The sequence below is a fragment of the Pteronotus mesoamericanus genome, unplaced genomic scaffold (assembly GCF_021234165.1).
Source record: "Pteronotus mesoamericanus isolate MK-2021 breed Mesoamerican mustached bat unplaced genomic scaffold, CSHL_Meso_final scaffold_21, whole genome shotgun sequence".
NCBI lineage: Eukaryota > Metazoa > Chordata > Mammalia > Chiroptera > Mormoopidae > Pteronotus > Pteronotus mesoamericanus.
The window spans coordinates 6,515,586-6,536,526 of NW_026555310.1; the positions used below are offsets into that span (position 1 = coordinate 6,515,586).

The window sequence follows — 20,941 nt, forward strand, 5'->3', positions numbered from 1 at the left end:
AAAGAAAGAGCCTTGAGGCAATGGCATTAGAGGAGTTATCATGACATGGGGCTAGGGGCGAGGGGCAAGGTCTAGAGAATTCCTGAGAGCATATTGCAGTGACCCAGGGGAGCGCAGAGCAGCCCCCCGCCCCACGGGAGAGAGGTAGGCAGCCAGCTCTACCGCCTCAACTTTGCTGGGGCTGGGCCCTGCAGGGGCACCAGCCTGTGTGCTGCAGGGAGACTGGACTCCTGCGGTCCACAGAGGAGGTCAGCCTTCTCTGTTTCTCCTCCCTCTTGGTTCCTGGCTGTTGCTAATCTCATCGGATAAAGCCAAAGGTGCAGGAAGCTGGAGCTGTGGGTTTGTTCCCCATGGATGCTCTTGGCTTCCTGCAGAGCAAGGTTCAGTTCCTCAGAAAATATGTGGTTACCTTTGGCCACCAAACCAGGTGAGCTAGACACTATAAGTCATTAATGACTCATCCCTGGGACTCAAAAAAATATTTAAATGTACATTTATTTTTGGAATTAAAAAAAAATCAAATTATGGAGAGGTTCAAGAAGCTGCCACTTTGTGTCTCTGTTTTAAATGTCATCTTTCCAGGGAGCACTTCCTTAATCATCCCATCTAAATTAGGTTTCCTGTGGTCCTATGTTTTTGTTGTTGTTTAATATACATTTATCTGGTCTTCTTATGTGCCATGCACTATTTTAAGAGCTTTGCAAGCATTAACTCATTTAGTCCTCACGAGAGTCTTATAAAGCAGCCTTACTTGCTCTTTTATAAGTTACAGGGGAAACAGAGGCACAGGGGTCAGGAAAATTGCCTCAGGTTCAGACAGACAGCTGGTGAGTGGAAGGGCTAGGAGTTGAACCCAAGCAGTCTGGCTTTAGGACCGGTGGCCTCAGCAGTGTGTCTCATTGCCCCAGTCATAGATTTCAATGTACTTTGTCCATCCTCTCCCTCTCCTTTCAGAAGCAGAGCTCCTCGCCTTTGCATCCACTTGGCTTAGCACAGTCCAGTGAGTGAACGAGTGAATGAGAAAGGGGGAAACTGCCCACAATCCAACTACCTGAGCACAATAATTATAATAATTTTGACAGATCTTCAGACCATGGGTCAGGAATGGCTCCTGCCAGTCCTGTCATCATCTTTGTGAGGATAGAGCACCTGGCTGTGCCAACACACCTGGGGCAAGGGACCGGGGAGGTGCCTCATCCCAGCGCATGGCTTTTGTTTGGCCTCTGCCAGGCTCTGTCTTGATCTGGCCCTTACTCACGCCCTTTCTGTCTCTCTGAGCCTCCTTGTCGCTGTCTGCCTGTCTGATCCTCTTCTTTGTTCTCATCTGTGCCTCCAGACTCTTACCAAAACCAGTGGTGTTTAAGGATATGAGATCGAAATTTTACTTCCTACTCACGATTAGGCAGTGCGAAACAAACACCAGCAGAGCTGGCAAGATGCGGAGGCAGGTGGTTCTCTTGGGATCCTAAAAAGCTGGAATTCTAGGTTCTCCCTGATCCCTGTAATGGCTGCTCTTTGCAGTGATGGTGCCAGGGGTGTAAGGTCCCCCAAAGTTTCCATTAGTTCCAAATAAACATATAACATGGCTAAACATGATGTGTTTGCTATGAAAACACAGCAACACATAATTCCCTAGACCCCATTACACCCACTGCCCTTGAGCCTTCCATCCCCCCATGAACAAACTCTGGAGCCTCCAGATCTCAGAGAGGGATCCACCTGCTCTCTCTGTTTTGCTCATCATCTTCCCTTTACAACTAGTGGGGCTAGAAGGCTTGGGTCATTCGTTCACTCATTCATGCATTCCTCGTCCCAGGTACACATGGACAGCTATCTATCACATGTTAGATGACAATACAAAGCAGTAGAAGGGACCCATGAGACAGGGTATCAGTCTCAAGGAAGTTCAGAGGCAAGCTGAAGAAACACCTGGCTGGGCGGAAAGTTACATGACAGTGCGTGGGTTAACCGTCAGCACGTTGGCAGCAGCATCTGTCAGAGGTGGCTCTGATGTGTCACAGGACAAATATCAGGAACTGAGTCCATGGGCTGGAGGGATCCTGTGGGCTGGAGGGAGGAAGTCCAGCTCTGTGGAAGGGTGGCTCTGCACTGAGGTGAGGGATGAGTAGCAGACGGACAACTGGCCAGTAGGGGCAGGCACCCCAGGCGGAGGATGGGCATGGAGCTGGGCCAGCAGAACCAGAAGCACAGCCCGGGCCTCTGTGAGGAGTGGCTCAGGCAGCATATGGCTGACTGGCTTGCCCAGGTCAGACCATGAGTGTGATGCTGAGTGTCAGGGGTGCGCACAAACTTAAAACGAAGTGCCTGGAAACCCACGTGTCGTACACAGTATACAAACCAGTGTGGGAGAAAATCACTCGCAGAAAATTTGTAAGGTTTATTCAGTCAGAAAACATGACAGACTGATGTGGTTCACAAGTGATCAGATGTGGGTGACCGCACTGGGGCACCCACCTGCCACAGTGGGATGGAGGCTGAAGGCCCAGTGTCTTCCAGTGCCAGGGTCTCCTTCAGAGGTGACCCCAGACCTCACCTATGCTGTACCTCTGCAAGATCCCTCCAGTCTCCGGCCCTGTGCTGGAGAGACTCAGTCTTGGTTTTACAGAGGACAAGGTGGCAACATAGGCTGACCTGGGCAGGTGTCCCCTGTGTCAGTCTCTTCCATAGCCGGCCAGTCCTGACAGACCCCGGACCACTTCGGTAGCCCAGAGATGAGTGCGGCCTACTTCACACAGTGGCCAAGTGCTGGGACTGTCCTCTATCCCACCAGAGAACAATCAATTCCAAGAGTAGTTTTCCAGCCCAGCTTGAATTCTGCCAGTCCAGTAAATATTTACAAGTGGGATCCGCAGTCCCCACATCGCTGACCGCTGACCGCCTCCTAGAGCCTTGCCCAGGCAGCTTCACCCTCTTCCCCGCCCTCCTATCCTCCTCACAGGCTGCAGCTGCACCCTCTCCTCACTTTCTGATGTCTCTGTCGGTGCTCTCATCGTGGGTATGCCACCTCCGTGCACCTCTCTCCGCTCTCCCCCACCCCAGGTGTCTGGTCCCCAGCCTCCTGGGACTGTCCCCTTGCTGGCTGCCTCCCATGGTGGCTCTTTGGGAAGAGCTTTCAATCAGGTGGGAAGCGAAGGTGAAGCTCTTACTGGGAGGAGCACTCAGAAGGCTGAGCAGCAGAGCTTTCTGCCCAGACCAGGCCAGCCAAGAAGAGGAACTGTCTGCAGCACAATAACACAAGAATAAACTCTGTATTTTGTGTACTCACACCTGTAAACCTAGTTTTGCCCACCCCTGTGTGTACATATATATGTGCACCTAAGTTTATCTATGAGGCATCTTTGTATGAATATATGGATATACACTCATTATTGGCTGAATGGATTTTTTCCTATTCTTCTATCTAATCTCATCCACGTCAGCCTGTTTTGGGTTGCAAAGTCCTGGGTCTGGGGAATAAGACCTTGGCAGGGGGGATGAGCAGCCAGCAGCTCTGAGCGGGTAGGATCCCTAAGCACCACAAGTATTCAGGTGGAGGCAGGACAACCACTTAGTGTTCAGGGCATTGCACCATCATATGAGAAGTGAAATCAGGTGACCTCTGTAATTCCAGTGAATCTGATTCCAGACCTCTTTGCATAGTAATGCAGACATAATGACACGGCTGCTGCGGCGGCTGGAAAGGTGCGGTGCGTGGGGCGATGCGGCCTCGGTGCTCACTGGTGTGGACTCTGGTCAGACACTGGGCTGCATAACTTAATAACTGTGTGCTCCTGGGCACATCTTCCAACCTTTCCATGCCTCAGTTACAGGACATCTGTAACGTGAGGATGACAAGAGTACCTGTGAAGGACTGTGGTGAGAGTGAAAGAGCACATGGGAAGCTCTTCGTGTGTGACATGTGGGAAGTGCACCATCAGCACTGGCGTTGGTCGTTAAGTCGTCATTGTGGTTCTTGTTGGAGGACCCAGTCTGAAACACACGGGTCCTCTGATGACTCATCTGGCTCCGTGGGGTCAGTCTAACTGTCTGCCCAGCTTCCAGCCTGCTCCTGCCCTAAGATTCCCCGCATGGGGGGCCGTGCACACACCCTCGAAGCTCCATCCCACAGACAGCTCGACTGGACATCGGGACAATGTGGGCCAGGACCCACTCCCATTCCGATAGCTTTAGCCTCAGCCAGCGTCCCCCCAGCTGGGCCCTTGGAAGGGACAGATTGTCCAAGCCCAGATTCTGAGGTGTCATTGCTTTCTGGCCCAGCCAGGGACACTCTGCTTTATTTTCTAAGCTAACCGGCATCTGAGCTATGTTCCCGTGCTGTAATCTAGGAAGAATGAGAAGTCGGGCTGGCCTCGGCTCAGCTGCCTGCTTTCTGTGTTGTGCAAATGAAACTTATGCAAACAAAGCAGCCATTTCTGCTCCTACTCACTTTAACTGGGCTTCCTTCCTAAGAACAGGGCCAGGCTTCCTTTTCAGTCGTGTTCTGGGATGAGTCCCTTGCAAGGCCCAGGCTGTCCTCTCTACTCCTGAGACCACGACCTATTTGACCTTGTCTCCACACAGCAAGGGGTTGGGAAGTTCTCCTTAGCCCATTGACAACGGCTCGGCCTGGACCACACGCAGGAAGCCGCAAAATAAAGTCTGAGAACTTGGAAGGGATTGTCAGATCCAACCCCATCTTTACCAAGGTGAGAAAATAGAAAATGAGAGGAAAATAGTCCCACTGTTAAATTACAGTGGCTGAGAAGGACAAGCAACCCCCACTGAAAATAAAATAAAATAAAAAAGTCACTGCAGCGTAGTCTCAATTGTTCCTAAGTTTTGCCTTTTTATATAAGAGTTTTTTGAGAGGGCTGGGAATCCCCATGCAGTGCTTTTTCTGGGAAGGACATATTATTTAACAGATTTCATCTTTTGTAGGAGGGGAGAACTTGGCATCCCCAAGTTGCTATGTCTCTGTTCTTAGACTTGGGAAGAAAGGACCCCTGAGAGGCCTCATCTCTCTCTCGGGAGGGTCTTTGCGGGAGAGGAGTGTGAGCGGGGGAAATGGGGAGCGAGAAGCCGAGCTCCCAGAAGAGGAAGGGTGGCTCCTTTGGCTGCCTTTAAGAGGCCTCCGGCCCTTCCCCGGCCTCATAAACCTGGAACCCAAGAGAACCTGAAACACGTAAGAACTGAGATGCTGACTCAGGAAGAGTTAGAGGCCCATTTACATACTATTTCTAAAGTGATTGAGCTATATGTGGCTTGATGGTAGTAAGAACAGTCTTTGTTTTCAACCCACTAACCTCACTGTTTTCAACCCACTAACACTGATGTTTGCTTGAGCACTTACTGTTAATCAAACTTGCAATGATGATCTTCCTGTGTTTCTCACACTAAGTACCAGTAACTCAAAGATGGAGCCAGCCTGTAGCCCCTTCCCTGAAGAAAGGTCAGGCCTGAGGCTTGAGTGTAGGGGATGTTTAGAAGACATCACCAAAAGATAAGCCCATGGGTGCCCCTGATTTGGACAGAGAACCTGCCTCCTAACCTAGGCCCATCGTGCCGTGCCTGCTTGCATGACCTATTTTCTAGCTACAAATGGCTAGCATTACCTGTTCTGAACATCTGGCATTACCTGCTGCTAAGTCACCTTCCCTCTGGCTTCAAACAGCTGGAGGGCCCCACCCCCACTCCACCTCCAATCCATCTGGGATCCCTCCCTCCTCTTTTTTCATTTTGGAAAGATCTGGAGGTACCAGATCCACAAGTTCTGATGTCTTTAAAAGGACCAGCCCGAGAAATAAGGCTCATTTGAGAGCTGCGACATTCATCTTGACTGCAGTGGAAGTCTCGCAGCCAGTCTCGTTTTGGCCTCCAGCTGGGCACCATGAAGGCTGCAGTCCCCCTGATACTGGCCATGCTCTGCGGCCTGGCCTGGGCCGGTAAGTCACTGTCTGGAGGAGGTAAAACGGGTCCTGCAGAAAGAAGAAGAGATTTGGGGAACTTGGTGGAGGGTGAGAGTAGTGGGACAAGGAAGGATCAGCTCTGTCCCAAATTCATAGAGCACCTTAGGCCTGTCCTTGTCTGAGGTGCAGGAGTCCCCTCCAGAGCAGCCTGAACTGTGAAGGGGCTGATGAGCTGATACTGTGGAAGCCACCTCTTGGCAGCTTGGAAGGCCAGCCCCGAACATCCCTTAGTCCAGCCTGACTTTTCATCTCACCAGGGTTTTGGTTTTTGGAGTCATTGTGTGATATAAAGCTGGGGCAGCGGCCTGCTGGGTGGGAGCGGCCTGCCTGCCTGGGGATGGGTGAGGTTGTCTTGAGTGCGACCTTTCTCTGGGTAAAGCCGTGGGAGAAGGGCAGGCTCAGGGGAAACCTGGAAGGAAGAGCCCCTGACCAGGAGGTAACTTATGTGCTCTCTGGGGCTATGCAAGTGGTTGGAGGAATCGGCCTTGTCCCAGTGTTAGAGGAACTAACACACAGAGAAGGGCCCTGGCCCACAGCTACTAGCGGTGCCGGTGGCGGTGCCGAGATGGGATGGGAACACTTTCCTGTTTACTCACCATGCAAAACTCGATGCCAGGGTGTTAGCTATGGTTAATGATGAGTAAAAATGAGTGTCAAGGGAGGGAGCGGAGTTGAGGTGTGTGGGGAGGATGCTGGTCTGCCTGGAGGAGAAAGAATCAGAGCTTGATACCCATCCCTCCCAAACTAGATGGTTCCTGTATAGAAAGGACTGTTGTAAGGACTCAATAAGATAATGTATAAAAAGCACTCTACACAGGATGAGACCTCAATGAATTGGGGCTTTGATTAAGATTATAAATATTCTAGGAGGAATTTACATTTGGAGTCTTTTCCAAGTAGGTTGTGGATAAGAGACCCCTAACGGGATTCCCAGGTGGAAAGCCTTTGGAGAGGAAGCTGTTCCCAGGCCTCCCAGCCCTGGAGGGGATCACGAACCTGCGCTCTGCGATTACTGCAGGGCAGTCGGGAATCAGCTCTGACAGGGCCTTAGGTGGCCCAGGGCCAGTGGTAGAGAATGAGAGAGGACATGGCAACACCTAGCTCAGTGGGGAGGAGTGGCCACCAGGTTGACACATCCCAGCCTCAGGGGAGGACAGCAACTGTAAACTTTTGGTCCCTGGGTGGGGGTCGGGGTGGGGAAGGCAGGCATCCCTGAGGCCAGAGGCAGCAGGGCCGGTGGAGCCCCGACCCCTGGGGGTGGTGATCTGAGCCGGCTCTGGGGTTGACGGGGGAGTGAGGTTCAGTGGGCGCTGCTGCTTCTTTCCTAAGGCGGGAGGGAAGGGGCTGTGCTCTTGTCTGTCCTATTTCAACATCTCAGAACTTCGATGCAAGAATATGAATCATATGGAGGAGTCATTGACTGAGGCAGAAAACTGGTCCTAAAAATGAATCTTTTTGGTTGACTAAGTCTCCATGGAAACAACATCTGGGTCCCTGGAGAGGCACAGATATAGGTGCTCTAACCATCAGAGGGTCTCAGCACTGGTTTACAGAAACACCCAGGCTCCCTTGGTGGGCAGTACGGATAGGGAGTGAGCATTATAGCATAGTGACATCTTGGAGGGCGAAGAGAAATTTAGTGTTTCATCAGGGGTGGTAGAGTTCATGGGGAACGGAGGGACAATCTGAGCCCAAGAGAAGAAAGGCAGGGTCAGAGATGGGGCGGAGGGCTGGGGGTGGGGACAGATGGTGGCTGGAGCAGGGATTCAGGGGCCTGGCATCAGGCGGTACCCTGGTGTGAGTCTCAGGACGGATAGGCCTCTGAGTGTTCCCAGAACAGCACAGCGAGGGGCCTCTCCCAAGGCCCTAAAATCCCAAGGTCCACCGGGTTTGCAGAGAAGTGCGAAGGATCCCTGGCCCAGGCTTCTTACTGGGGACAAAGTTCTTGAACACAGATGAAAAAGTCCACTCCCACTGGGACTGTGGGGGTGTTCTCCCAAACGCTACAGAGCTGACTATTCACTTGCAGCCCGTCTCAACCGGTGCCAGCTGCTGGAATGAAGTGAATTCTTTCCTTGGACTCTGCTGATCTGGCCCATTAAAAACTTGCCCTGTTTTGTCTGAATTCTCTCCCTTTGGATTCTGGGTGTACTGCCAGGCTGGCTGGGCAGGCAGCTGACAGAACCTTCCTCCCGGGCTAAAAATTTCTCCTTAAGGTCTCTGCATTCAGGTTCTAAGGGAGCACCATTTAAGATTCAAGAGGAGTTCCCCTGGGCCTGAAGTGACAGGGACCTTGGGCCTGGTTTTTCTTAGGGGCAATTCACTGGGTCAGAGGCCTGTCTCCCTGGAGGCTCTCTACACAATGTGAAGTTGCCTCAGGACCTGGGTTAAACTTGATCTGACACCTCTTGGATGTAAAGAAAACAGACGTATAATGATGATGTCAGCTAGGAAACTGTCAGCAACACAAATGGGCTGGCACCCAGGCCCAAGGGATGGCCTGCCTGAAAGCCAGGGAGGGAGTCAGCTGGACAAGCGCGTTGGCAGCGGGGAAGGCTGCTCCAGCCAGTCTGAATTCTTGCTGCCTCGAAGGCGGGCGTAGAATATTGCCACTGTTTATTTATCTAACATACACTTATATGGTGCTATTCTGTGTCATGCACTGTACTAAGTGCTTTACAAATATTAACTCATTTAATGCTTGTAAATATTCTATGAGATGGGCTCCATTATTATCACACTTTTACAGATAAGGAACTGAGGCACAGAAGGTCGAATAACCTGCCCAAGGTCACATAGCTAGAAAACAGCAGAACCAGAATTCTAGCCCAAGCAGTTTGGTGCCAGGATCCAGGTTCTTGATGTCCCTGCTGTCACCCTCATTAGCACAGTATGAACCCTAATCCCAGCATACAAAGCAGTAACTAAACCCATATTCCTAATACTCACCTTGGCCCCAAACCCAAGCTAAACTGAGATACTATACCCGCATGGAATCACAGAGCCAAACCCCAAATCTAATCTAAGGCAAAACTGGCTTAATTTTTCCTCACCTAACCCTGACACATTCCGCAACCCGGACGATGATCTTAAACCTGCCCCCATTCTTTACCCAAAAACGAATATAAAGTTGTTACTTTATCAATAAATTTAACTCAAGCTCATATTCGAACTGTAGCTCTTCATCTAAACCTAACTAACCCCAACCCAGGCCTAAATTAGGTTTCAGTTTCCTCATTCACACAAATTCCGATGCTGACAGTAATTCCGACTCTGATCTTGACGTTCTCAGTAGCCCACAGCCTAACCCTGACTAACCCCAGCACTCGCTATATCCAAACCTCAGGAACCTCAAATGGAAAGAAAGGCCCTGTTATCACCCTTAAACGCCCAGAGTGGAAGAAGGGGCCCCCACAGCCAGCTGTCACCCTGGCTTGAATCCCCCACTGTCTGCTGTGGTGGGTGTGGTGGGGCTTGTTTTTTTAGGAGTGGCAGTGGGTTTGTACCATTTCTTTTAAAATTTCTTGTTGTGTGCCCCTGTGACCAAAAGCTTGTTTCTGCGAGCCATTTGGCTGGAGCAAGGGATGTGGTCTGTGGTTACATAACAGATCTTATTCCAGAGGCCAATTCTCACCCACACCCACCTCATTCCCCATCCTGAGATAAACTAATCTGAATGCATTCCAAAGATTCAAGAAATGGAAAGATATGACGTGGGGGGTGGGGGGGTGGGGGGGTGGGTTTGGGGCGGGGCCGGGGGGCGGTGGTGGGTAGTAGGATGCAGAGAAGACCCGATGAAGGAGAGGAAAGAAGAAAGAAGCAAGAAACATAAAAGGCACAGGATGAGAGGACGAGAAGGAGGGGGTGGGCCAGAGGAGAGAGGGCAGGTGGGATCACTGGGCAGCAGTGACCCACCTTCACCTACCGCAGAGGTGAATGGCGGCCTCTGGGCCATGCCCAGCCCACAGACCTTTCTTTGGTCTGCTTGAATTTTTTAGAGACTGGAGAATTTCACAAAAAAATTAAGGCTTCTCTTGGAAGACCTAGAGGTTGTGGCAAAGCGAGTCTGTATGCCAACATGGCAGCACATGGCTAGAGCTGGTGGCTGCCAGCTTCAGGTAGGGCATCGCTCCGGTTTGTCACAGACCCCACCTCTTCCTACGGCCGTCCTGCTTCTTCACTCAGTTCCGTTACAGGTCTAGCCCCAGTGGGCATGTGAGTTTGTGACCCTGGTCTGTATGATGAGCCCTGCAGTGTGCGGTGGTGGGTGGTGGGCGGTGGTCAGGGGAGGAGGGCATCACACTGAGTGACAACAGAGGAGCTCCAAGTCCCCAGGAACATTTCTCCTCTCCCTCCCCACCCCCATCTCGCCCGCCTGTCTGAGTCCAGAGCACAGGCTGCAGTCACTCAGCCTGCATGTTGAGGGAATGGAGCAGCAATAGGAATGTGCTTTTCTGAACACACCCTCCCCCCAAACACAGCCTTTGTGGCCATTGCCACGTGGTGCAAAGAAAGAAGGGAAGCTGGTATCTCAGGAAACAGTTCTTATTCCTGGAGGACCTGGGAGGATACATCCTTGACTCCGGTGGGATGTTAGCCTAGGCAAGGCATGTTCCTAAATAAGGGCCTTGTCATTTGAAGAATGTCAAACCTTTCCATCTGTCAACTTTCATTAAAGAAAAGTCATAGCCAAATCAGAGTTTTCAATCCAGAAGGGACCACCTTTGGACTCCCCCTCCCCTTTCTACAGATGAACACGCGGAGGACCGGGAGGGTAAAGTGTACAGAGAGTTGTCACTTGGGGAGATGTTCTTCACTTCTTATGACGGTTTTCAATAATTGGCCCCCTTCTGTCTTCTGTTTTCAGTGTTTCTCTTCCTTCACTTGGCATTTGCTCATTGTACCCTAGCTCCTGTTTTGTATTTCCTTCCACTGCACATACTTGTCCCTGAGGCAGGAGAAACTGAGATCCAGAGATAAAGGGGAAGGATCCCTCGGAGATGATTGGTGATTTTATTTCTCTGCCCTTCAGCTAAAAGGGACCCTAAAGAGCCAGAGCCCCTCCTGGAGCCGGAGGAAGAGATGGAGGAAGAGATGGAAGAAGAGATGGAGGCCCCGACTAGCAGTGAGTCTGCCTCCCCTAAGGGGACCTGCAGGATAAAGGAGAAAGGACACAAGAGGGTAATAGGGGAGGGGTAGATATACCAATGTGACAGACCCAAGCCTAAGACAGACAGACCCCAAATCCAGCACCTGGAAGCAGTCGCTGGACTCTTGGGGTCTGGGCAGGAAGAAGCTGGAGGCCCTCCGCGGCCTGGGAGGAGGTGGTGTTCAGCAGGAAAGAGAGTCTGAGGCCTGCGCAGAGGCCGGAGAGGGAAGTGGGAGAGATTTTATTTTTAGAGTGGGAAGATTATAAAAACAACAGGCTAGAAAGTCGAGTTGGGCATCAGAAAGGACTTCCTGACTGAAGGGTGTGCACCGATGAAGCTTGTTTGTTTTCCTTCCCTGGAGATCTTTAATGGAAGAGTCAGGAGAGCAAAGCTAAATGCGGGGAATTAGCCATGACGGAGCGACCTCTTGAGGTCTGCCTGGCACACACCTCGCCCTGTTCTCTCAGACCTGTACTCAGCACCCAACTCCTGCCATGGCCGCTGCCGCGAGTCCTTCGACAAGCACCGCCCATGCCACTGCAATGCCCGCTGCCCAGAGTTTGGGAACTGCTGCGAGGATTTCGAGAGCCAGTGTGGCCACGGTCAGTCTCCTGCTCTCTTTAGCCTAGTGCCAAGGACAGAGGGGTCTCTTCAGAGTGATAGTTCTCCAAGTGCAGTTCCTGGGCCAGCGCATCAGCGTCGGGAATTTATTAGACATGCTTTACCCTGGACCTACTGAATCAGAAACTCTGAGGTGGGTGGGGCCCCCCTGACCACCCACCCTCCCACCCATCTGTTTTAAAAACCGTCCAGCTGATTCTGAGGCATGTCAAAGTTTGAGAACCATCCTAGAGGAAGGGGACAGTGTGAACATTCTCTGGACATTCAGTGGGCAAGGCCATGTGCTGATTTTAAGGATCCTTAAAGCCCAGGGCCGCTGTGTACTGGCCGCTAGGGGGCCAGGTTGCAGCCCCTCTCCCTTGCTGCCAGCTTCTGGAAGGTGCTCGGAAGGAGAGGCGCTCAGACAGTGGCCTCCCTCTGGCCTCCCTCTGGCTCTGAGACACCCCTCCCCAATTCCCCCCAGAGGGGTTCTCCCACAGCAGTGACACCATAACCAAGAAGGAGTTGCAGGCCACCTCTGAGAAGATCTATAGGGCGGATGCCAACAAAGCCCAGAAGGAAGACATCATTCTCAACAGTCAAAGCTTCATCTCGCCCTCCGAAACCAGAGACCAAGTGGACCACAGCCCAGAGCCGTGAGTTCCCTTTGTTTCTCTCCCTCAGAGTTTCTCCTCCAAGTTTGCTTCTGTTGATACCTCATCTCTTTTCTCCTCCAGAAAGGCAGACTCAAAGGGGGAGGAAAAAAAATAGGTCTCCAGGGGCAAACAAAGCCACCTTGAGGGATGTGGACATCCAGTAGGGAGGATTTCTGTGATTGGCCAGGCTGAGAGCGACCTCCTGCATGGCCTTCAAGAGTATGCGAAGCCCCCACTCTGCTCCTGAACCCAACTATCGCAGGGTTCCTGGAGGGGCTTCTGCTCCACCTTCAGGCCTCTCACTGGGCCTCCCTCCACCTCTCCAGGCTCTTTACATACGTCAATGAGAAGCTGTTCTCCAAGCCGACCTACGCAGCCTTCATCAACCTCCTCAACAACTACCACCGGGCAACGGGCCACGGGGAGCACTTCAGTGCCGAGCAGCTGGCCGAGCAGGACACCTTCCTCAGAGAGGTCATGAAGACAGCAGTCATGAAGGAGCTCTATCGCTTCCTCCAGCACCAGAGTGAGTGAACCTTTCTCAGGCCCCATGAAGCGGTGCTGAGGACTCGGGTCTGTCTGCGGGAGAGCTAGGAACCTCTGGGGCCTCCACAGTGGGCAAGTTAAGAGCATGGGTGGGGGCTCCCTGGAGGCCGGTGTACATTTGGGAGGGGACAGGGAGTAGACGGCCGGAGAGGAGCCCAGAGAGATCATGGACCTAAGCAGGAGCTGAAGAATCCTCTGTCTGGCCTGGAAGTCACCCCATCTTTTGATTTACTCCCAGCTGCCTTGTTTACACCCCCACTTACTGCTTCAGTCTCGGGGTTCTCTGCAAGGCCGTGAGCCACCCCACTCCATGCGGGACACTTGCCCACCACCTCAGCTGACCCAGCGTCAGCATGACTTTCCAGGTTCACGATTCTGCTCCTTCCTCCTGCTCTTGAGTCCAGGAAGGAGGTCGGCCCACTCCACTTTTGTGTTGGGGAAACAGCAACAGAATATCAACAAAGGTTCAGAGGGGAACGTTCTACCGGGAAGAGTTCTGGTTGGAGTGGCTCCAGAGAGAGACATTTGAATCGGACCAAAAAAGGTTGGAGCTGCGGAACTTCTTGGCGTGGGCTGTGTTTGTCAGTGTCCTCCAGATTCCTTTCCTGAACTCCAGGCAGCTGGGCTTTGCCTCAGGGCAGCTCTGACCAGGTCTTCCCTCCCTGGCTGTGGGATGGCGTCTGTTCACGGCTACCGCATTCCATCCAAGGGCCTCCTGGTTAAAAGTAACAGGCTCTGTTTTTACATAAAGGCAGTGACACGCAATCCCTGTGAAGAAGACACAATCCTTCACTGCCCCCTGGTGTTCTCTTTGTAGTAAACACGTGAGAAAATCATGGAGGTCAACACTGAGCCCTTCAACTTTTCAAATGAGAGAAATGGAGGCCCAGACAGGCTACATGACTTGTAGGAGGCCATAGAGAAAGTTGTGGGTAGAGACAAGCTGCAACCCAGGGTTCTGACACTGAGGCCGGGTTGTTCCATTACTCACCCCGTCTTCACCCAGCTCCCTGGCCAAATCCCACTTGTTCTTAAAGTTCTAGCTCACACCCCACTGCATTTCTGAAGCTGCACTTGCCACAGCTCACAGCTGGTTCTCATCATCTCTTCAGGGGTCAAGTGTTTTGGGTGTGGACCCAAATAGCCTTGGGCCAGAGAGACTTGATTAGAGTTCCAAGCTCTGACACTTACTAGTGATGTGGCCTTGGGCAAATTATTCTACCTTTCTGAGCCTCATCTGTTGAAATGGGGTCTCAGAGGGTTTAGCCCTGTAAAGCACCCAATGGAAAGCCTGGTTCCAAGAAAGTGAGTGGGAGCATTCAGGTTGTGAAACCATTCTCTGTTATTGTGTCTCTGTTATTCAGTCTTGTTTGCCAATTGTGCTATGACTCCTTGAAAGAAAGGAATCTGTCTGGTATCACTTTTGTATCCTCCACACACAATTCTGGGCAGTAAACTGTCAATATCTGATGGCTCCTTAATTTAGATCCCCAGCCCTGACCTTCTCCTTAGGTCCCAACTGCCTCTTGACATTTCCACCTGCCTATCTAATGGCATCTCTTTAGAACTTAGTGTAAAGAGAATGCACGGTTCCTGCCTCTTCCTCAGTTTTCCCTGTCTCATAAATGACACCATAATTCATCCAGTTGCTCAGGTCAGAAGCCCAGGAGTTTTATCTGGTGCTTCTCTTTACCTCACTGCTTGCTCCCCATTCGCATTTCCTCCACCAGTAACATCTATCGCTTCCAGCTTCAAAAGCTACCCCTGCTCCGTGGCTGCCAGTGCAGTCTAAGCCACCACCCTCTGTTACCCGGACAAAGCGTTAACCTCAAAACAGGTCTCTCTGCTGCTCATAGGCCCTGTTGATCTTTTCACGCACACAACCGAAGTGATTCTTTAAAAACAAAGCCCCCGACACAAAATCCCCCTGCTCGAAACACTTAGTGGCTCTCCCATCACCAAGAAGCTATAGTCATTAAGAGATCGTCCTCTGGAGCTAGATGGTAGGGGCTCAAGTGCTGTCCCTCTCTCTTATTAATGGTGTGATCTTGCGTGAGTTATTATGTCCTTTATTTGCCTCGGTTTCTTCATTTCTAAATTGGGGATACTTAACACCAACCTGATGTGAAGATTAAGTGTGAAGATGGAAAGCACGTCCAACAGTGCCAGGCACAAAGAACACACTCAGTAAATCTAAAATATTCTTTGTTTTTGCCATTTGACTGAGATCCAACCCTCTTGCCACAGCTTACATGACCTGGCCGCTGCCTCCCTTTCCCCTCCTGCTCGTGCTGCTGCAGCCAGTTGGCTTTCTTTCATCTCTTTGATCACCAAGCCCAAGTCATCCTGGAGGCTTTATACTTGCTGTTTCCTCTATGGAAGAACCTTTGCCCCAGATCTTTGCAAGGCTGGCTCCTTATCTTTCTGGTCTCTGATGAGTGCCACCTTCTCAGAGAAGCCTTTCTGATGTCCCTTTCTAGAAGAGCCTCTCCCCCATCCTCACCTTCAGTCACCAGGGCATAGTCTTCTTTATTTTCCTCTTAGCACTCATCTGAAACCGTATTGGTTACTTATGGTTTATTATTTGTCTCTTCTACTGGAATGTAAAGTATAAAGAGAGAAATCTAGTCCTTGTGATTCCCTGCTGAATCCTTCACCCTTAGACCTGGGTCTAACACAAAACAGGTGACCCATAGATCGCTGTTGAACAAACAATTGAATACATTTGTTGGTTGAACCCATGTGTCTCGACGTGGTGGAGCAGGTGGCCCTTCTTTCCTTTCCAGGATTTGGTCCTGCCTTCCCTTCTCCTAAATCCTCTGTGTTCCTCCCTACAGACCGCTACAGCTCAGAACAAGAGTTTGTCGATGACTTGAAGAACATGTGGTTTGGGCTCTATTCAAGAGGCGTTGAAGAGGGGGACTCAAGTGGATTTGAACACGTCTTCTCAGGTGGGGTCACTCTTCTCAGAAAAAAAGAAATGGAGAGATGGCTTCCGTCAGGCGCAGGGCAGCACTAGGCATTGGGGAATCAGCAGCCACGCCAGCGAGCAGGGAGGGACATGTCTACTCCCAGGCCAAGAGGGCGGCGCCTGAGGAGCCACTATTGAGGAACATTTTCTTGGAGTAAGGAAGAAAGAGGGCCAGGTGCTGGGGCTCCCAAGGGTCACATGGAGGGAGACATTTTTGGGGCTATGGCTGTCTCTCTCTGAATGGTCCTCTGCGTCCAGGTCTTGGTCAGCTGCTTCCCAAGGGGGCTTTGTCTTTCTCCCCACTGCACTAACCCATAAAGCTTCCAGCAAGTCTGGCCACAAGAGTCAGCCAGGAGGAGAAATTCTACCAAGTGCTTGAGCTGAAACGGGAGTGGTCTTCCTGAGGTGAAAGTTAGGGATATAAGGGGCTCTGAGAAGTCTGGGCAAGGGGCTGAACAGATGAACAAACTAGGAGTCAGAGACTTGAAAAGAGAGATAGCCTTGCCATGGGAGGGGAGAAATGGGTTAGAAGGGAAGCCCAGATCACCCACCTTGGACTCTTTACTATAGGTGAAGTCAAAAAAGGCAAGGTCACGGGCTTCCATAACTGGATTCGCTTCTACCTGCAAGAGAAGAAGGGCCTGGTTGACTATTATAGTTACATCTACGATGGGCCTGTGAGTACCGAATGCTGACCCCCTGGGCTGGAAAGCCTTGTTAACTTCCTGCCCTCATTCTGCATGCTGAACAGTCAGACTTGTCTCCCACCCTGACCCCCATCGGCAGCTTAGGGGAGTTGTAAATATGAGTTACCTGTCCGCTGAACAGCAGGCTTAACCAGCCAGGACACTGGGATTCCCTTCCAAACAGTGAAGGCTCCACAACTTCAGGGGCAGGAGGGAGAGGACATCGTCTCTGGTTAGGGGTAGGGACAGGGGAGGATTCTCAGGGGGGAAAACCAGACATGCCATTACTTCCTGTGTGAATATTCTTAGTACACAGTGTCTGCTGGAAGTTTCAGTTTGGCCAGTCTGAGTTAAACTCCTTGTATTTTATAAAAATGAAACCTTAGCTGCCTGATGTCAGAAAACAATTTTGGAGCAATAAGTGGCCCTTTTCCTCTACATGTGAGGGCATAGGGAATAGTTATGTCCCTGCTCCCCAGGCATTGATCACACGGTTGCTGGCTCTGGCCTCCCTGTGAGATATGCGCTGGCAGCTCCAAACAGAGGGTCTGAATGTGGCTCACACATTGTAGCAGGAGAGATGGTTTAAAGAATCCAGCCTCCCTGGAAAGTTTACACAGACACCTAATGGGCCCTCAACAAATCCTGGCTGAATGCTGCCGCTTGCCCCACCTCGGGCAGCCCCCACTCTGTGGCATTCACCATCCCCTCTCTCCGTCCGCAGTGGGAGTCTTATCCTGACGTGTTAGCCATGCAGTTCAACTGGGATGGCTACTATAAGGAAGTGGGCTCAGCTTTCATCGGCAGCAGCCCTGAGTTTGAGTTTGCACTCTACTCCCTGTGCTTCATCGCCAGGCCAGGCAAAACGTAAGTACTGGGTCAGCCAGGCCTGGGGAGCAGGATGTCCTCAGCCAGGACTGTCAGGAGACCTGGATTCTGCCACTCAGTGGCTCAGAGGACATGGCTAGGTCACAATTCTAGCCTCAGTTTTCTCACTTGGGAAATGAAGCTGTTAGATAGTGGCTGCCAAACTTCATTTTAGCAGCAGAACCACTGCCTCTCTTTCCCCCAGGTGAAATCTTGTGCAGGACCTTAATGTGTAACACAGTGAGAAATGGCTCTGCCTGCCATGGCTCAGTTGGTTGGGCATCATTGGTCACCATTTTGATTCCCAGTTAGGCACATGCCTGGGTTGTTGACGTGGTCCCTGGTTGGGGCATGTGCGAGAGACGACTGATCAATGTTTCTCTCACACGTTGATGGGGAGAGGGGAGGGGAGAGGGTCCTCTCCCTCTCTTTCTCGGTACTTTCCCCTCTCTCTAAAACAAACAAACAAATAAATAAATTCTAAACAAACAACCCCCCACACCCAAAACAGTGAGAAATGGAGTTGCCCTAGTGCTCCAAGCCTCTCTAACTGACCTCCCCCTAACCTCACCTGAGGTTACTTGGGGGAACCCTAGAGTCCCAGAGAGTTCAGTTGAAACCACTGGACCTCATGTGCTCTCACATTTGAGGACTCTGGATCCTGCTACTTTTGAAACCCTAAGCACACATTTAATTTCTGGGGGTTCAGCTCTAGAATCTGGGATTTTAGAATACTGCTCTGGGAAAGATGAAAAGCAGTGTTCTTTAAGAAGATAGAAACTATCTTCTTAAAAGACAAAGGTTTTGGAAGGGCTCCATGCAGGCGGGGAGCTGGAGGCAGTGGCTGAAGTAAACTGCGGCAGCTCCCTTAGCAGCCTTTTAAGAAGGAGCCAAGTCCTTCTGCATGAGTTGGGGCAGAGGTGGAGTGAAGCAGGGGTCCCATGACTTGACAATCTCTTCCACAGGTGCCAGTTAAGCCTGGGTGGACACCCCTTGGCCATCCAGACCTATTCCTGGGACAAGTCCACCTACGGAAATGGGAAGAAGTACATTGCTACAGCCTACGTGGTGTCTTCTACCCGATAGAGCTTGGGACCAGAAAGGGGCATGAGGGCAGGAGGGTCCTTGCGGGACGGAGGTGCTGTCTGCTCTGGGCTGGAGAGGGGACGGAGGAGACCAGCAGGGATTCCCAAATCCAGACATCCATGTGGGAAAGAGAAGAAAGACACAAATGAGAAAAATGCAGAGAAACAGTCAAATCTTTGTACCCAGCATTTTGGAAGCAGCATCCAGACATGGAAGCTGAGGCCCTCCACAGCTCTTTGCCCTGATGGGAGCTGGAACTGTGAATAAGTCCTCGGCCTCTCCAAGCCTCATGTTTCCTTTTAATGTAAAGGGAAGGGTGTGCCCCCTTTCCTCTTTTTGGAGTTGATGAGAGGAGCCTGATCAATTACTACTGTGAAAATGTTACCAATTGTTCTTAGGAAGAATGGCTGACAGAAATTCAAGATTACACTAATGGCTGTTATTGTACACAGCTCTGCAAACTGCATTTCAGCCCTACATGGGAGCCTCAAAGAAATCAGGCCATGGAACTCAAGCATGGGAGTTTGGTCTTCTCTAGGGTTATATCCTCTTAGAAGATCTGGGAGAACTCAGACACTGGACGGAGAGGGTGATGGTTGACACAGTGAGTGGGATGGAGCGGGGGAGTGGACGCCTCCAGGCCTGAAGGTTTTTACAGCCAGCGCAGTAACTGCATCAAGACTGTTCCTGCTTGTTGATATTTAGTACAATTACAGAGCTGCATTTTGACCCTGAATAATTTGTGAAAGAGTTCCCTCATAGGATGATTTTGCATCAGAAGATAGGAGCTTATAGCTTGGTGTCCTTAATGATTATTTTAAGGCTTACCCAGTAGCCATAATTTGCATAAACTCCAGAAAGGAAGACCAGGGTAACTGCATTTCAACCTCAATTATATATTTCTTCCCTTACCCCACAGGAAACCAAACATTGTTCCACAGAGCCAGGCTTGAACCATAGCTAAGAGCAGTGATTTTTCAACAAGAATTTTTAAAACATGCAATACCTGACTCTTTAGTCAGGAGCACTGACCTCTTTATCCTTAGATTGTCAAATAAAAAAATAACAACAGCCAACATAACAATAGCTGTCCAGTGTAAATGTCCTGTCTTGTACCATGAATAGATAGGTCATATAATAGAGTTGCATCTTTTTGGTCATGTTGCATAATAAAGTTGTGTCTGATTGGTTAATTCTTGGTACCACAAATCCTTATATACGAGTATAGGCACCTGATTTTTTAAAAAGTCATTTTGGAGCAAAAAGGTCATTACAATTATTTTTTTGTAAATCAATAAAAATTATATCTATTTGTTGTCAGATCAGCAAAAATATAATATTTTTTGATATTTTTTGGTGTGCCACAGAATTTTAATAATTAGTCTCTGTGTGCTATGAGATGAAAAAAGTTGAAAATTACTGGTTTAAAGGGTTAAAATCTCCAATTAAAGTCATTTTAGAAAATTTGAAATGTGTCTCTCTGTTGGTGTTCATACTGCCTGTCACCGCCGGAACCAGTAGGTAGAGACAAGGACTGAATCTTTATGGGCACTTTATTCAGATGCCAATGAGCTGAGAAGACAGCAGATTATATACCCTAAAAACTGTCTGAACATCTCATTTCAAGCCAACCTTTTTATAAGAAGAAAAGGGTAGGTCAAGGGTTTGGAAAAAGGTAAATCAGGTATAAGTTGTAGTCCACGGCTATTTTCCTAGTATTTCTTTATCTACTGATAAAAAATTCTTTATCTGCTTCCTTCCCTGGAACACAAGGACTCAGGTACTTTCCTTGCAGACCCCCTGGGGCACAAAGGTTGAATTGTTTGTTTAACTTCTGTAGTCACAAGGATCATGTATTCCATTTTTGGGACAATAGCTTTCCACATGCATTAATCACATAAACCTGTCCACTATAACTAAAGCTAAAGGCTTCAACTCTCAAGTTCCTCTATAGTCTTCTTTGTAACTGGCCTTTTCAAGTGCTTTTCTCCCTGCCTTTTCCCAGGAGCAGAACTGGGAAAGGTACTTTTGATTCCAGTGTTTGTTCAGGGTGGCTCAGATAATGTGGTATCTCATGAAGTCTCTGAGGACTCACCAATTCTCTCTAACCAAGATGGGGAAAGAATTCTTCCTAGCGTACTTGTAATGTGAAGAATGGAGGGAGTGTTTACAGCTTCTGGCTCCCCATATAGGAGTTTGGAAGTTGACACTCCATCCTAAAAACAAGTAGAAAACTGAATAGACTGAAGAAATCAACAACTATTCTTGGATCTGTATGAGAAGGGAGGACACAGGCGAAACACTGCCCTCAAGATTGGAAAGACAGGAGAATATAAGGCTTACCGGAGAAGAGATCTGAAGCACAAACCAGTGCTGGGGTGTCCGATAGAGGCAGGAGAAAGAAACGATTTCG

The 20,941-nt window shown here is 50.2% G+C and overlaps 1 protein-coding gene across 2 annotated transcripts; it reads left to right on the forward strand.

Moving 5' to 3' along the window:
• Positions 1-5,828: 5,828 nt before the first annotated feature.
• On the forward strand, positions 5,829-18,528 carry ENDOU (endonuclease, poly(U) specific). Of its 2 annotated transcripts, XM_054590879.1 has the most exons (9): positions 5,829-5,942; positions 10,999-11,091; positions 11,584-11,718; positions 12,201-12,372; positions 12,699-12,898; positions 15,756-15,869; positions 16,460-16,566; positions 17,300-17,442; positions 18,408-18,528. In XM_054590879.1, exons 1-9 carry the CDS (start codon positions 5,888-5,890, stop codon positions 18,526-18,528), a joined length of 1,140 nt encoding a protein of 379 aa, XP_054446854.1. In that variant the 5' UTR covers positions 5,829-5,887. The 2 variants fall into 2 exon arrangements, with proteins under 2 accessions (XP_054446854.1, XP_054446855.1); XM_054590880.1 differs by lacking the exon at positions 10,999-11,091.
• The last annotated feature ends 2,413 nt before the right edge of the window (positions 18,529-20,941 follow it).